The 18078-nt window shown below is 35.8% G+C and overlaps 1 protein-coding gene across 2 annotated transcripts in view; it reads left to right on the forward strand.

Moving 5' to 3' along the window:
- The window catches only part of TMEM35B (transmembrane protein 35B), a 602314-nt gene that overhangs the window by 16598 nt on the left and 567638 nt on the right, over window positions 1–18078 (forward strand). Inside the window, exon 1 of one of the 2 annotated variants that reach the window (XM_044059442.1) lies at window positions 12234–12338. The exons of the other annotated variant lie outside the window; for it this stretch is intronic. Coding sequence (XP_043915377.1) covers window positions 12249–12338 — 90 coding nt within the window. The 5' untranslated portion in view covers window positions 12234–12248. Of the gene's footprint in view, window positions 1–12233; window positions 12339–18078 lie in introns of those variants that run through there. 2 annotated transcript variants of the gene reach the window in all.

The raw sequence follows: 18078 nt of genomic DNA on the forward strand, positions 1-18078 counted from the left end.
ACAGGATTTTTAGGGTAGGTAGTCATCTTGTTTTGTGAAATATGATGCTGGTGGCAAAATGAGAAATTTGTGTGTGTGTGTGTGTGTGTGTGTGTGTGTGTGTGTATATATATATATATATATATATATATATATATATATATATATATATATATATATATATATATATATATATATATATATGGGGTCTACTGTACAAGTTCGAAAATACACTTCTTTGAACTCACACAGTAGACCCTGGGTTAAGTGAAAGTGCACTTAATTGAAAGTGCAATTTCGCGAAACCTGCTTCAGCGAACGGGCTACTACTGATTTTAGTGTAGTAGTTACAAACCTTAGGGTTAGGGCGCGCGTCATGGTAAGGGGATAGCTAGTAGGGCTATTCCCTTACCATGACCCGCACCCTAACCCTAAGGTCCGTAACTACTGCACCACAGTTGAGGACATAGCATGTTTTCCTGCTGTCCTCCACTGTGGTGTGATCCATTCATAGAAGCTGTTTCCTGCTGTCCTCCACTGTGGTGTGATCCATTCATAGAAGCTGAGTTTGCGAAAGTGCACTTTCTCGTAACTGAGCGGTCTACTGATTTTTTTGAATACATGGTATTCGATGAAAAGCAATAGACCTATATATGTATGTGTATGTATGTATGTATATATATATATATATATATATATATATATATATATATATATATATATATATATATATATATATATATATATGTATATATATATAAAAATGTCTCCTAGCTGCTTGACCCCACCATTGGTAAATGTGAACCCTGACCTCGCACAACCTTCTGGAGTAACTAACTGAAGTGTTCCCCTTCCGTGACCCTACTCCACGTCTTAGTGTTGCAGTCAGTTGTTAGTGTGCCCGTTACTAAAAGGTGTATTAAAGCTGGCAATGACAGAGTTCCTGAGGAATGTAGAGCATGTCTGATGAAGCATGTACAATGTGAAAATGCTTACCTGATTTAATTTGATTTAATAAAAGTTTTCTTGCTTTTATTATTTTTTTGTGTACTCTGTTCCTTGCTGATACTAGTTAGTGCTTCAGCTGTGTTTCAGTGCCCGTTTTTACTCTGTCTATAACTACTTAAGAAATGGATATCCAAAAGTAACCATAAGTCTTCTAAACAGCTAGTTATTTCAGTAGAATGTCTGTTAACTGAGATCTCGATCTCTAAATCAGACTTGCATGCAGTAAAGGCCAAGAATAAGCTTCACCTAAGTATGTTTCATTGCCTGCAAACAAGAAAAAAGTTACTATGTAGTTTGGTTTGCCATACATATCCTAGAAATAGGGACATAGCCTTTGCCATACATATCCTAGAAATAGGGACCTAGCAAAAGCTATAGAGTTGATGTACCTGTAAATGCTAGTAATGCTACCCATAAGCTGTATCTGAAAGCATGTCTACAGAATCTAATAATGCTGAACTTTTGTCTTCTAGAACTGAGTCTGCTTTTTTCACTGTGCTATTGCTAAACTTGTTATAATCATAGAAGAGAAAGAACTGCAAGGGTTGTTAGACTCTGGGAAAACAATTACATTAATTAGAGCACAATATGTCTATAAAACCACAACTACTCTGATTTTGATTGTATCTGGTTGAAAACTAGGAAAGGGGTATTGTTTTCCTGCACAGTTTATTTCAGGGGAAGTTCTATGTTATTAGATTGTTAGTTTGTAATCCTAATTCTAAATACTGAGAGATTGGGTAACTCGCATGATCTAAGGCTTTCTTGGCATTCTCCCAGTATAAATTTAGAGAAACCTGTGAAGTTTCTGGAAACTTTAGCTATTAGACACACCCTGTGTTCTTACAGGTGATTTTAACTACGTAAATGAGTGGGTAGTTATGGTACTTCATCCCATTTTGCCTCTGATTTTGTGGACTCAGTTGCACTTAGTTGAAATCTCACCCTAAATTTGGTAATAATTTGGACTCTCTGTTGACCAGCATGTCTGGTATAGTAATTATTATTACAGATTCAGTACCTGTAGGGGATTTGAGCTCCTGTTTCTGTAGCATTTGACATTTGGGAACTAGTCATGGCTCTTATTTCATAATAAGATGTATGAAAACAGTTAAATGGACTTTGAGTAACTGTGCAATGCTGTAAAATCTGCGGACCAGTAAGAAATGAACAATCTTTCAAATTATGCTCATGGATGGGACTTGTTTAAGGATCTCTGCTGTTAGTCACTTATTTAAGAGCCTTAAAAGCAAACTGTCAGGCAGTGTGAGTAATGTTAATCCACCTTGGTGGAACTACAAAATGTATTCCTTAGAAAAAAGAGACATATGTATAAAGTCTGTTGGCTTCATATAACTACTGCTGTTAGAAAAAGGCTAAATAATATCTCAAGAAGGTTTAAAGATTCTGTTATATGTGATAAATCATATTCCAAACATAAACTGTCTTCCTTGCTAAGTAATAGCAAAGCTTTTTTTAAATATATGAATTCAAAAACTGCGTACTAATAATGTTGTTGGACATCTGAAATGCAATAACACACAAAGTAATCTTCCAATGACATCATAAGGGTGTTAACTCCATGTGTCAGTAGTTTTGTTTTTAAATTGGCTGAGCTGATTTAGGATAATCAGTCTTTTACTACAAGACATATATTGATATATCTGTGGTCCAAGAATCTTTGCATAGGTTTAGCTATGCACATACCTTGACAATTATACATAAATGGATATAACTGTATGCATCTGATACTCTGCTGCCCAATAGTATAAATGTTCATGTTTGCTATACTCTTACTGTAGTTGTCTCTGTTGTACTTGTAACTGTACAGTCTATTGTGCTTTGCTACTTGCCCTGGCTGAGACTGAAATTGGTCAGTTGTGATCTGTGCTGTACCCAGGTTAACTAACAAATTCAAATAAAAAAGAATAAAATAAAGAAATGAATGAATAAATAAAGGCTTTATGTAGAATGGGACCATATGGACTTTGAGCGTATTATACACAGGCTCCAGAACTTATTGATAGATCTTTATGTCATCTTATTTAATACCCTTCTTTCAAATGGTGCTGTCCTGTAGGATAGGAAGCAGTCTTAAATTGTGCCTATTCACAAGAGTGTTAGTTGGCATTTGCTTCATATCCTTGGGCTCACCTTGATTCTTGGGAAATGTTTTGAATATTGCATGGTTACAGTGAAAGAAAATAATACGTATTCTGTCAGTCTGGACCCTTTAACTATGTGGCTTTTTAAATGGCAAATCTACTCTCACTAGTCTTATCAGCCTTTATGATGTGATCAGTATTGGTCTTGCTAATGGTGTGTCAGTTGTGACACACCTCTGTTGTAACACACCTGACTTCAGCTAAAGCATTAGACACACCACTGCACAACACTGTTATTTTTAAACTAATCAAACACTGTTATTTTTAAACTAATCACTTGTAAAGAGAAGTTGTGTTTAATAAAATGGATTAAGAACTGACAGGATTCTTCAGCTAAAGCATTAGACACACCATTGCACAACACTGTTATTTTTAAACTAATCACTTGTAAAGAGAAGTTGTGTTTAATAAAATGGATAAGAACTGACAGGATTCAGTATATATAGGTTTTAAGGAAATTATCTGACTAAAAGAACAAGTTGTGAAAAGCCAAAATAGGTTTCATATTTTTGGGTAGATCTGTGTGCTGGCCAAAATGGACATTGAAGATCCAGGCTATGGGTTCAAAGAATAAAGGAAAGGCCTCCTCAAATTGTCAAGCGATTTCTTAAACTCATTTACTGTGTCACTCTGTCTCACATTCATAGGAAGCTTATTCCAGAGACTGGCTGTGGAATGAGAAGGAAATATTTTTTTAACATCTTTATTATATATGACATTGTTAAAAGGTGATATAAATTTTGATCCTCAGGTTCTACATATACCTATTTCAGAAGTACCACAGCAACCCCTAGATGTAATTGTATTTTGAAGAGTATCCATATTCATTAAAGGCCCAACGTCTTGAAGTAGTATTTTAGAGCAACATCAATGGATATTTTAGAGCTATACAGTTAAGGCTCATATACATAATGCAGGCAGAAAGCTATAATTCAAGGGCAGAATTTGCTGTTAAAAAGGGATCATTTTAGGGCATGTAAAATATTGCATGATAAGAATATGAATTAGAGGAGATTAGAAAAGATTACTAAGAGACTGGATAAGCAATTTACAAGGGAACAATGGGAGGATATATGTATGGCTTTATGGGAGGATATATGTATGGCTTTAATTGTATGCAACAAAGTCTAGAAGATTTGGAAGTTCTGCTTTGAAGTGCTTGCATGGGTATTTTGTAGCCCAACCAGACTCCAGAATTTTCCCTCCAGTAGATGGCAAATTTTGGAGGTGTTATGGGGAAAAAAGAGGTAACTTGGAAGATATGTTTTGGGAGTGCAATGAGTTGGCAGACTTTAAACATTCCCGCAGAGCACTCTGTCAGAGATATTGGGTGAGCAAAGGGTGTAACTAAGGAAATTATTCTTTTGAGCTGGGACACAGAATCTGAATTACTTAGACATAGTAAGGCCTTGTTAAGTTTAATTCTGGTGGCTCCCAAAAAGCAAGTACTAGAAAATGGTAGTCAGAGTCTAAACAACTGTATTTTGAAGTATTGAATATTGTGATGGAGATAAAAGAATTGGAAATGGGATCTTTAGAAAAGGGTAGGAGCAAATTACATAGAAATAAAAGGAAATTGTGGGAACAATACATCCATAATAATGATCTAGAGGAGAAGTGAGGTTTAAGGGATCTAGAGGAGAAGTGAGGTTTAAGGGAAGGCAGGAAGTGAGCAACTTATGTAATGTTGGACTGGTGATAAACTATACATCACATATGTTCTTTTGTATACCTATGCAACTGGGAAGGTTAACTTTGGTTTTTCATTTATATAAATGTACGTTTGCTTATAACTTAAGTGATATTCAATAAATGTATAAAAAAATCTCTAACCTCTTCATTGTAAAGAGTCCTAAAAGCAATACACAACTTGTCTCTCAAATGCCTGTAGCTGATGGACTAGAGCTGCTTGGTCTACAATTGATCAAACAGTGTGCTCGCAGCACTTATAGGCTATAATATTTGTGGTGAATTTTCTTTGTGCTTTCCAGAATGAATAGGTCACACATGCTACAAGAGCAAAACAAAGAATTGTATTTAATAATAGGTCTAACATATGATATGAAAAAGGTTCGTTAAGGTGGCATGGACCCATAAGGTGGCATGGACCCATGAAGTTCCTAAGAATAAAGTCTAGTAATTCCCATGGCTTTGCTTTTAACCAACTGAGCTTGGATGCTAAATTTTCAGCATCAGTAATCCTAATACCTAAATATTCATATAATTTTAAAAAGGATATCACTGTTTTCCATTCATATTTTCATCTGGAGTTTTGATTTCCTGAAAAAAAACATTTCTCCTTACATGCTTGATTATATTTCTCTCTTGTTTAACTTGGACTACTCTGCATAAAAATATTTTTCTCTTGCTTAACAATGTGGAGCTTTTTTCCGCGGGCCTCCGCTGTAAATGGACCTAGTCCAGTTGGAATTTCCTGGTTAACAAATGTAAAATAAACTAAATAAAATAAATAAATTTAACCCATTATTCTTCAGTCAAGTGTGTACATTACTAAGATAACTACTGATTGACATTTTCACTGCTAGCAATGGAAACACCTATTTTGGTACATCATCTGTTTATTTTGATAGCCACTGTAATTTAGACATTTTTGTTTTGCTCCTTGTTACTGCGGTACCCAATACAGTCCCCTGTGTCACACCCAGAATTACTTTAGTGTATATGAACAAAAGCTGTGAATTATCACTCTGGTTATCTGTTGCTGAGCTAGTTGGACTCCCAATTCACTATGCAAGTGTTTTTTCATAGAGTCAATGTCTGTGTGATGCGAAATGCAATCAAAAGCTTGGAAAGTCGAGATGGGCAACCCCTTCACAAATACCAGGCTATAATACCCTGCTAAAAGAATTATAAAGCTTCAGTAAATTCACAAACATGGACCTGTCTTTAATAAAAGTCATGCTGGGGTATGTCGGATGCAGGCTCAGTCTTTATCATCTGTAATAAGAAAGCTTTCAAAATGCTTATCCAAGATGTCCATAGTTCATTAAGTTATCTCTCCCCCTTATAAATTGGGATAACATGGGTTAGTTTCCATTTTTTGGGTACAAAACTGGTAAATTGAACAAACTGGTAAGAAAATGTGAAATATTTGTAGCTGTCTTAGTCAAAAAACATAATGGAATGTTATCTGGCCCCAGACTGTTGTTATCTTTTATTCTGAAGAGAGATGTCAGCACCATATTCTCAATGAGAAGTGGAGAGGTGACATCATTGCCTGTTGCAGTGTAATCTAAATTGTTGGGTACTTCTGAATTACTGTGGTAAAGAGGTGCACATTAAGTACGTTGCTGACAGTGGGCAGTCATTAATAAGGTTACCGTTATATAATATTGGTTCTATACACTTGGATTATCTCTTTTTAACACATTTCTGTTTCACTCAGCTGGTTCAACAACAGACTATCCACGTAGTCCCACACAAGTAAACAGAACATCTGATAACTACATAGAACACCACAAAAAACTATGACACGGGAAAATGGCTCTTACATTTTTTTAATAAATGATAGTATTGTAATTTATAAGGTTAAGCGCTTTTATCTAAAAATATAGACTTCATCAGAACACCATTATAAATTAATTAACTGTTTAAATACAACACACCCCAATCACAGTACACCTTGACAATTGCAATATTCATGAGATGATGTCATATCCCCCTGATAAAAAAAAAAAGTATGTTTAATACATCATTGCTTCAATAACAGGCTTGATGGGGATGTGGTCATTAATACCAGATGGGATGGTGGCATTCAGATGGGGTGGTGGCATTCAGAAGTATTTGCCATCTTACTTCCTTTTCACCTAAAAGTGCTTTGACATTGCCCCCCCCCAATTGTGTGAATTCACTACCTCTAAAAGGGAAAATTTGAAGGGGGAACAGCCACTGCTGTCCCTAATGTGCCTATATAATGCATTGTTTGCATCTTCCTTTCTAATGGTATAAAGATAGTCATATATCCTACTTCTGAAATGCCTCCCAGTCTTCCCACATAAAAACTGGGGCACCTACTACACTTGGCAAAATAGACAATGTTCTGCATCTGACAATTCCCCTTCTTGAATCTCAATACTGTATGATCCTTGTTGTCTACTACCAAGCTATTATCCTCCAATATGGCATGGCATTGACTACAATGTTCACATTTGGTCATACCACCCCTACCACACTGTATGGATGATTTAACACTCTCACATTTCCTTTTCAAATTGCAACCTATCCTGTGCACAAACCTTGGTTCATCCTCCACTAGGGCAAAAATCTTATTGTCACTTTTCAAAATATTCCGGTTGTTACTAATAATCTTTTTAACCAGTCCAGTATAACCATTGAAGGGCAATACACATGCTCTACTAAAATTAGTAGATGTCATTTCTTTCACCGGATTATTACTCTAACATTTCCATTCCCAACAAATGTTTGTACTTATTCCCCCACTCTTCTCTTTAAATAGGATACCAATGTATTCGAGTTCTTGCACCATCTCCTGAAGATTCTAGATTTGAATCCTGTGGTGGTTAAGGAAATGTAAGTGTCCAAATAAGATATACCCTCCCTACTGGTGTGATGGGTACATTTCAGAAAAGAACTGGATGCATGTATTTAATTAATGAACTCATCTATTTCATCCATAGTCCCGTCCCATAAAATGAACACATCATCCAGAAATCTGACATAACTCCTGATATTTTTTGATGCAATTGTTATTAAAAATAGTCTCTTCCTCCAAAATAGTCTCTTCCTCCCAATCCAACAACACTAGGTTGGCATACAAAGGGGCGTTAGCCGCCCCCATTGCCACTCCTTTATTTTGCCTGTAATATTCACCCTCTAAATAGATGTAGTCCAATACAATACTCATGAATTCACTGATTAGGGTGCTCTTGTCACAATCCAGATTACTAAATTTTCTAATACTGCTGACCAACCTCTCCATACCTTCCTCTCTTGGGATACAGGAGAATAAATCAACTACATCTGTGGTGACCAGGATCAAACCTTTCCAAAGTGGGGGGGGGGGGCTACAACTACATCTATTTCGAGGGTGAATATTACAGGCAAAATAAGGGCGTGGCAATGGGGGTGGCTAGATCCCCTTTGTATGCCAACCTAGTGTTGTTGAAATGGGAAGAAGAGAATATTTTTAACAACAATTGCATCAAAAATATCAGTTATGTCAGATTTCTGGATGATGTGTTCATTTTATGGGACGGGACCATGGATGAAATAGAGGAGTTCATTAATTACATGCATGCATCCACTTCTTTTCTGAAATTTACCCATCACACCAGATGGTAGGGTATATCTTAATTGGGGCACTTACATTTCCTTAACCACCACAGGATTCAAATCTAGAATCTTTAGGAAAGATACATTCAGTAATACCTATTTGGAGTACTCCAGTTGTCACCCCAGCAGGCAAAAGAAAAACATTGTCAAGGGACTATGTATATGAGCTGCCCGGAAGAACTCGAATACATTAGTACCCTATTTAAAGAGAGGGGTTATCCGAAATCAGTGGTTGAGGATGCTGTTAGATATGTTAGTGGTGAGTGGGGGAATAAGTACAAACCTTTGTTGGAAATGGAAATGTTAGAGTAATAATCCAGTGAAAGATATGACGTCTACTAATTGTAGTAGAGCATGTGTATTGCCCTTCAATGGTTATACTGGACAGGTTAAAAAGATTATTAGTAACAACTGGAATATTTTCAAAAGTGATAATGAGATTTTTGCCCTAGTGGGGAATGAACCGAGGTTTGTGCACAGGATAGGTTGCAATTTGAAAAGGAAATTTGAGTGCATTAAATCATCCATACAGTGTGGTAGGGGTGGTATGACCAAATGTGGACATTGTAGTCAATGCCATGCCATATTGGTGGATAACAGCTTGGTAGTAGACAACAAGGATCATACGGTATTGAGATTTAAGAAGGGGAATTGTCAGACGAAGAATGTTGTCTATTTTGCCAAGTGTAGTAGGTGTCCCAGTTTTTATGTGGGAAGACTGGGAGGCATTTCAGAAAAAGGATATATGACCATCTTTATACCATTAGAAAGGAGGATGCAAACAATGCATTATATAGGCACATTAGGGACAGCAGTGGCTGCTCCACCTTCAAATTTTCCCTTTTAGAGGTACTGAATTCACACAATAGGGAGGGCAATGTCAAAGCACTTTTAGGTGAAAAGGAAGTAAGATGGCAAGTACTTCTGAATGCCACCACCCCACCTGGTATTAATGACTACATCCCCATCAAGCCTGTTATTGAAGCAAGGATGTATTAAATGTACATTTTTTTTATCAGGGGATATGACATCATCTCATGAATATTGCAACTGTCAAGATGTACTGTGATTGGTGTGCTGTATTTAAACAGTTAATTGATTGATAATGGTGTTCTGATGAAGTCTATATTTTGTAGATGAAAGCACTTAACCTTTTACATTTTTTTAATAAATGATAGTATTTTAATTTTTGAGCCGTTTCCCCGTGTCACAGTTTTTCGTGGTGTTCTACGTAGTTATCAGCTGTTCTGTTCACTCAGCTGGTTCTCACAACTTGCTTTAGCAGATTTTAATTGATATTTTAAATTTCTATGAGCCTTATTCTAAACCCTTTTAGCATTTTGGGTGTTAAATTTCCTCAAAATAGCAAATTTGTTTCTTTTATCTTTCAACAATTGTGAACGAAATTTCTCACCTGTGTGGTGTGAGTATGCTGTTCTGTGTGTTAATGTTCGTACATTTATCCACTGCATGCACATACATTTTCAAGCCCAGATGATTGATTTGGATAATCATAAATGTCTTGTTGGGATCGTTTTTCTGTTAACACTTCTAAGATGTTGTGCATGTTCTGTACACCTTGGTTACCTCATTCAGTTGAAAGTGGTGACAGTCATTGTATGGTGACTTACATTCATAGTTTGAATTGTATGCCATGAAGGAGAAACGTTGCGTTCTGCCTGGAGTCATAGCAATTTTTCATCTAAGCTTTCTCTGGGATGGGCAGTCCGCCTATGACTCCAAGAAGGGCGTATGGACCATTGATTTCCCTAGTACTGTCAGTATCATATTGGCCAGTTACATTTTTGTACACTGCATCTCTGTATGTTGGACAGGTCACTCTGATTCAGATGGAGAACGTGAATGTATGCTGCTGTTTCTGCAGCAGGAAGAGAACATTTATACCTAGGCCTTCTACATTTGATTTACATAGTTGTCTGCTGATCTCTGCTGCTGGTGCCTTTAGTATGACCAGACAATTCCACTGTTGGCAATTTTTCTAAAAGATGATAGATTTTAGTGCTGAGGCTGTTCAGTTTGCACAGGTGTATGAATCTGAGGTTATTCTGGTCATCCATGATGCTGCACACTTGTGATGGATGCTGCCATGATGACTTGGATCTAAGGCCTTGTCTACATGTCATTTCACAATGGTCATTAGTGCAAAATACAGAGGAACAAAAATGGTGCTGTAAATTGGGAAATGCTGAGTTAATTCTTTACCTGATATCCCATTTTAGCTTTGCCAGTGTGTGAATGTTGTCTTATAACCCAAGACCTTCTTTTGCAAGGTCATCTTCTGAATATTTTAGTTGTTGCACCTATCTGTGGGATGCTGAATGTCTGGAGTTACAGGCTCTGGGTCTGTTTGAGAGAACTAGCATTGTCGTGGATCTTAAACAACTGCTGTTTTAGTTCTCTGTCTTTAGGTAGAAGGGACTTCCAATTTTGTAATCATGGCAATTAATCCAACTCTTTTCTTTACCCTGTAACTAGATTCCAAGCAGCATTGCTGGCTGTAATAATTTATCCTCCTTTCCCATTTATTATTTATTAACCAACAGCGCGGACACAGAGTATTCCTTTCACGGTTGACCCAGAAGCAGTATCTGGCCAAGTGGCCTCCTCAGAATCACACTGTAGGTAAAGGGAAGCTGAAGGAATCAAACCTTGGATTATAGAAACAGCTTGTTAATTGCTCTTAGCCATAATTCTTTACTCTAACGACTAGACTGTGAACAGGTCACCAATACCTTGGGATTTTTTATTTTATTTAATTTATTTTCTTTGCTGGTACTACCATATCTTCGTGCAAGTTGTACGCAGACTGTTGACAGACTTGAATCTTCCTTCAAATGTATGTATGGCCTTGGTGGACTGTTTCACAGAGGCAAGGTTGACATCTACTGTATCCTGAATAATTTCATCCTAAAATTGCTTTGCAGTTTTAACTTGCCAAAGTGCAAAGTGATTTTAAGTTTTTCTTTTTTATTTTTTTTTTTTACATTGCCAATGTTATAATGAAGGCTGAGCACAAGCTCCACACATTGGATGTGAAATAAGGACTCACTTTTTTACAGCCTGAAGCTTTGCCTTGTATTTGGTACTGCATTAAATCTATATAGATGTTATTAGAGCAAGACTAATTTGGGTAAAGTGCAAAAAGAATGAAAATTCATTTTTACTGTACAGAAGCAAAGATCCCCCTTCCACTTATTCTTTATAGTAAATATAATGTCCTAGGTCATTGCATTTCAGGGGGAAAAGGACAACCTTGTAGCAATACCTTTAGGGCCTAGAGTGGTTTGTCTGTCACATATGTGTGCACACACTTACACCAACCATGGTAGTGAGTACATTACCACCCCTCCCCCATAAGAACATTTACATTCTGAAATAATTAATCAGGGTTTTGATGATACCAGAGTCAGTCTTTCATTAAAAACCACATGGGTGATATCTTTGGTGCCGATTCACACTTTCACTGTTGATCTGACATTAAATCGGGATCCTGGAAACAGCATTTGGTTATTCTGTTGTGCACTCGTGTTATTAACTTCTTTCTATGAACAGTTTTCATTTTGTGTATATAGATTTTTTGAGATGAGGTCTCATGATCCATTTCCTGCTTTTAATACCAGTCTCTGTACATCCCAGAATTCTCCTGACATCACTTCCTGCCTTTGTAGTTTGCTACAACAATTCTAAAGATTGTCTGCATTTTTGTTGAAGTGGCAGTTTTTTTTTTTTTATCTCACTGTTGCATTTGATTAGAAAAACAGGATGGTGTCTCAAGAAAATGTAAAGTTGCCCCTGGTTTCAGTATCGTTGTTCTGTTCTGTGTCTGCAGAATTGACTGGAAGCTTGTTAGTGGTAAGGGCTCATTCCAACAGATTTGACACTACCTTCTTGGTTTCTGAGGATGCTTCATCAGGATGTTTTCCAAGTTTTTTGTTGGAAACCAGCATGCAGTTTAATTTCTGATTACCTTATTAGCCTTGAATGCTGTTATTTCATTTTATTTATTTATCTGTTTTTTTTTTTTTTTTGAAGAACATCTGCTTTAGATTTTTGGTTAATTGTGGGCTTTATATTTTCCTCCTGGAGAACTTTATGGGATTCTTGGGATTCCAAAAGACTTCATTAGTTTTACACCCACATCAACAGCTTTTCATACTTTTCATACTAAAAATGAGTTGTGCGCCTAGAAATTGCTGAAGCCGCGTAATGCATTTGCACATCTGTACTGCCTCTTTAACTTCTTTTGGTAAGTGGCAACAGCTAACTAACTCACTGGACCTTGCTTTCAGCAGACAAATTTATCATTATACAAAGGTTTGAAGGTGTATATCTTTAAATAGCTTCCCTGAAATATATCCTGCTTTGAAATGGAAGAAAATCTGCTTGAAGCATAAATGTTTGGCGTTTACTGTTAGTATATGTAAGTAACTCTTCCACTTACACCATAGTCACCTATGCACTTGGATTCCTGTTATATTGATGCAGCAGTGTAGACAGCCTAAAAGATGGAGAAAAGTAGTGAAAGGTTTAATAGTGTGATGATGCAAGGTCATGTGGCTTGAGGTTTTGAAACACAGGGTCTTTAGTGCTTATGAAGAGAAACGGATGGATGAATTAATTTTTTTTGGCATGACGTAGCTGTCCAGAGTTATCTGGCATGCCACCAGAATGTTAAATGCAGAATGTGCTGGCGTTAAGAATACATCTAGATAGGTGCAGTTTCTGCTAAACTCTGTTAAATATTAATTCAGAACTCACTTGTAAAGACAGAACTCACTTGCAGAGAGAGTATTTTGAACTCACTTGTAGTGATAGTATTTTTTTGCATGCGTGAAGCACAACAATGTGCCTTGTGAACTCCCTTATCATGCAAGTAGCAAAGTCTGGAAGTAGATAACTGGGATTTATGGAATAAAAATGAGCTGGATAATCCCTCCCAGTGGAATATGGCACAGTATCAGCATGCCTTTTATAAATTTGAATAAGCTGTTGGAGATCAGATAAGTCTTTGAAATGCAGTAGTGATGACAACAAGCATACCAAATGCAGAGTAGATATGTATACTTCTGACACTTTTTTTTTTTGGCATCTTTACTGCAGAAGTATATTTGACTTAGGGTAATAATGCTGCATTTGATGACTTAGTGGTTAATAAGCAAGAGGCCTGATATTTTTTAAAATATTTTTTATTAACTCTCAGTCCTACTGTGCTCAAAAATCAACCCAAAACGTCAACCTGGCAAGCTAACATTAAGTGCAGTAATACTGTGCTATTTATCTGTTTTAAGTTGCTTTGGCAACCTTGTGAAAATGGTATCCCTTGGATTCAGTAAACTCTGTAGGCTCCTCACGATGCCTGCATGGAGTTTACCTGTTCGCATGGTGGTGCGAGGTGAGCTGCAGCGTGCAATGCATACTAATTCCTTGCTGTATGTCTAAGCTACGTTTCGTAGCTGGCAACAGTGTTGCCAGCCAGGAAACCATGTAAGTGAATGCGGATATAAATTCTGTTTAAAGTAGAGCACCTACAGTTTGTGGATTTGTGTGGAATGCCACAATGATCATCAGGGCTTCACAGATGGATATCAGTCAGTTAAACAAAACTGAAAGAGGCAGCCAAAACATGACAATAAGAAGCCGACTATTTATTAGAAATAAAATGAAAAAAATCCAACAAGGCCAAAGACTTAAAATTCAGTAGGCGCTTTCACATTCAAAGGGAATGCTTCATCAGACTGTTAACTGTTGACTTAATTGGTACCATTTAAAAGCTTTAACATTTCATTGTCAAGCCAATCACTATGCGGCTCATGAATATTGAATGAAAATAATGTAGTTCATCAAAAACCTTATGGATAATTCATTAAAAACATTTTTAAAGCATTTTAACAAATATATAATATAATAATCTCACATTTATAAAAATGTGTGTGTATGTGTATATATATATATATATATATATATATATATATATATATATATATATATATATATATATAAATGTGTATATATACAAAAAATATAAAAAAATCTGATAATCATGTGTATTGATGAATATAAAACCATATGTACTGGGAACTATATATACACATAAAAAACTTATTGGTTATCTTTGTCATGAATTGTAACGTATTTTTGTAGATAAAGTCATAAAATATGGCATGTAGCTATTCATTTATCCTTGCATATGAAGTATAAACTATTGTGTATAGAACAGTATATCTATACTTCAACTCTGCATACTTCGTGTATATACAACCATACCTGATAGGAACTGTGTGTGTGTGTGTGTGTGTGTGTGTATATATATATATATATATATATATATATATATATATAACATACAATACTAATATATACTTATTATAACTTTTATCAAAAATATAAAGAAATTTTTATATAAACTAATAAAGAATAAATGCGTGAAATAATGTATATAGAACATATATTAATGCCTATATAATACTTATGTGTTTTCTAATATTTAAGATCTTTAGCTGCTAGAAAGGGTCTCATGGACACCTTATCATTGAGTCCTAGCCCTCTATCTGCTTGTAATCTTAATATCCATCTCATTTCTCTCTGCTCTGTATAATTCTTATAATTCCCTAGCCTAGCATTCCTATATATCATTTCTAATACCATAAATTTAAAACTGTGTAATGTGCCTTTTATTTATGATATGTTTTGCTAATGTATTATTTTCGTCCTCCCTAATTATTGCATAAATATGTTCTTTCACTCGTTCCCTTCAGGTTCTATTTGTCATTCCTACATAGAACGAGTTGCATTTACCACAAATAGCAAGGTAAATCAAATTTCGTGTTCTGCAGTCAGCATAACTATTAAACTCATATTCCTTTCCTGTCTCTGGATGTACAAACTTGTGACCATTTAACATGAAGGGACATTGATTGCAGCTCCTGCAAGCAAAAGTTCCTTTTCTGATAGATCTTAGTGTTTGTTTTTCATTCTTTTCATAACCCAACATGTGTTTCAATGATTTCGTGTTTTTGTAGGTAAATCTGGGATGTTCTCCTACCATAGCACCCAATTTTTCATCTACTGTTAATATATTCCAATTATTAATAAACATCTTCTTGTTATTGTTTGTAAATGAAATTACTGGTTTATTCATATATGTCATGGTCCTGTCTTTTGTTTGTGTGTTCACTTCTTTGTGTTGAGAGTATATATAAGGTTACCCTTTTGAAGCTCTCTTAACAATGTCTTGGTGAAATAGCGATTCAGTTTCTTCTTCTCTATATCTCCTTTCTTTGAATTCCCCATGCATCATTTCAACAGTTTCATGGAATACAGATTCCTTACTAGTTAATCTAGATATTCTCAACACTTGCCCTTTAACTATATTATTATAAATATGTGGCGGGTGCATGCTGGTACGATGTAATATGGAATTTTTTCTACATTCCTTTCTGTACAGCTGTGTCTGTACAGTATTATTTTCATTAATAATGAGAACATCTAAAAACTCTGTTTGATGCTGACCATTTACCTGTCAAAGATAGAAAATTGGTGGTTCCATTTATGTAATCAATGAAATCACAAAGTTTGGTTTCTTCTCCTCTCCATAACAAAAAAACATCATCTACAAAACGTTTGTATAATAAAATGTTTTCTTCATATTCACTTCTTAATATGTATGTATGTTCCCAATACGCCATCACGATGTTTGCATAGGAGTTAGCGCATGGGGTACCCATGGCTACTCCCCTTTTTTGTAAAAAAAATAGTTTCCTTCATATACAAAAATATTATTATTAAGGACGATGTCCATTAACATAGCACATTTGATTATTAAGTCTCTGGGTATATCATGCTCAATTAAAAACACTCTCATATATTCAATGCCTATGTCATTTGGAATGGATGTGAAAAGAGAATTTACATCCAGAGTTATCATATAACTTATTTCTTTGTCTTTCTCCAGTGCTGTATATTCAAAAAGGCTTCTAATAAAATGTTCAGTATCTTTAACGATTGTTGTTGTTTTTTCCACTACCTTTTTTAGTTGATGTTCTAAATATATAGATATGGCTTCAGTGAGCCACCCCTTGCTGGATACTATGGGTCTAAGTGGTGGATTTGTGAGATTCTTATGGACTTTGGGCAGGCCTCTAAAAGTAGGTACTAATGGTTGTTCTACTAAGAAATGTTTATATAAATCAAAATCAATTACATTACATAGAAACATGTCATATAGTTCATCTTGAACATTGCTCACTTGTTGTATCTTTCGGCTTTTTCCGGTTAGGGGTTGCCACAGCGGAACTCTGGTCCACTAATGATTGGCAGTAGATTTTTACATACTGACTTGCCAGGCCTGACGCACAACCTTCAACGAAGGTATGCCCATTCACGCATGTCTCCACACAGAAGACGCTTTAGCTGAGAATCTAACAGGACAACGTCTTACTGTGAGGCGACAATGATACCGCAGCACCACCATGTGCTGCTTTATCAGCTAATAAATCTAACATCTTCTCCTTATACATAGAAGTATCCAAAATAACTATGGCTCCACCTTTGTCTGCACCCCTTATAACAATATTATAATTTGCCTGTAATAGCTGAAGTGCATTTTCTTCTTCTTTGTCAAGATTATAAAAATATTTTTTTGTTTGCTATTATGTAACTTATTTAGGTCTTTCACCATCGCTTTTTCAAAAGCTTCTACTAAAGGATGTGCTGATGGTACAAATGTTGAGGGTTTTTTAAAAAACTTCCTAGTTTCACTATTGCTATTATCAAACATCATTCTCAAATTCAAATTTCTTGTGAACATTTTTAAATCTATAACATGGTCAATGTAATCAAACATCATTCTCAAATTCAAATTTCTTGTGAACATTTTTAAATCTATAACATGGTCAGTGTAATGAACATTTTTAGCTGGTATAAATGTAAGTCCCTTGTTCAAAAGTCTCTTCAGCTTCTGTTAATATGTGATGTGAAATATTTATTATTAAGTCTGACTTACAGGTCGTAGAACCTTCCGTTGGAATTCAAAACGTTCCTCTGGTTGTTTGCGTTTCCTTGCACCATTTATTGGTGACCAATGTGTTCTTTGTGGTGTTCGTATGGGTAAAGGGAACGAAAAAAAAACATGGTTAGAATCAATGTGGTTTTTCTTTACATTTACACTGATCTCTTTTCTACGAACATCTGGTGTTGGTCTTTGAAATGGCTGTATTGTCAGTAGTAGTTTCTATGTTACTATAAGGTTGTAACTGTTCTCCATGTCCAGCGATGCTGTTCCTGTCAGTTTGTATTTCCACTCTAGATTGTACTGAATTGAGTAAGGATTGTACAGAACTCTCCAATTATAAAAGTTTCTCTTGTGGGTAGATTCATTTGTTCTGTGTGGAATCTCCGGTCCATCTGGAATGTGACGTGATGGGAGTATATTCCTACCAGGTTGTCTGACTGGTTCATTGCTGATTCTAGGTCCAGTTTGTGGTAACTGATTGATGCTGCCGGTTCTTCGCTGCTCACGTGGCCAAGAAAAGACATTACCATTCTGAAAATCTCAGAAGTCTCTTTCGGGTTTCTTCCTTTTTACCTGAGGTAA

This window comes from Protopterus annectens, chromosome 1.part2 (genome assembly GCF_019279795.1).
Source record: "Protopterus annectens isolate FY-2018-M chromosome 1.part2, PAN1.0, whole genome shotgun sequence".
Taxonomy (NCBI): domain Eukaryota; kingdom Metazoa; phylum Chordata; order Ceratodontiformes; family Protopteridae; genus Protopterus; species Protopterus annectens.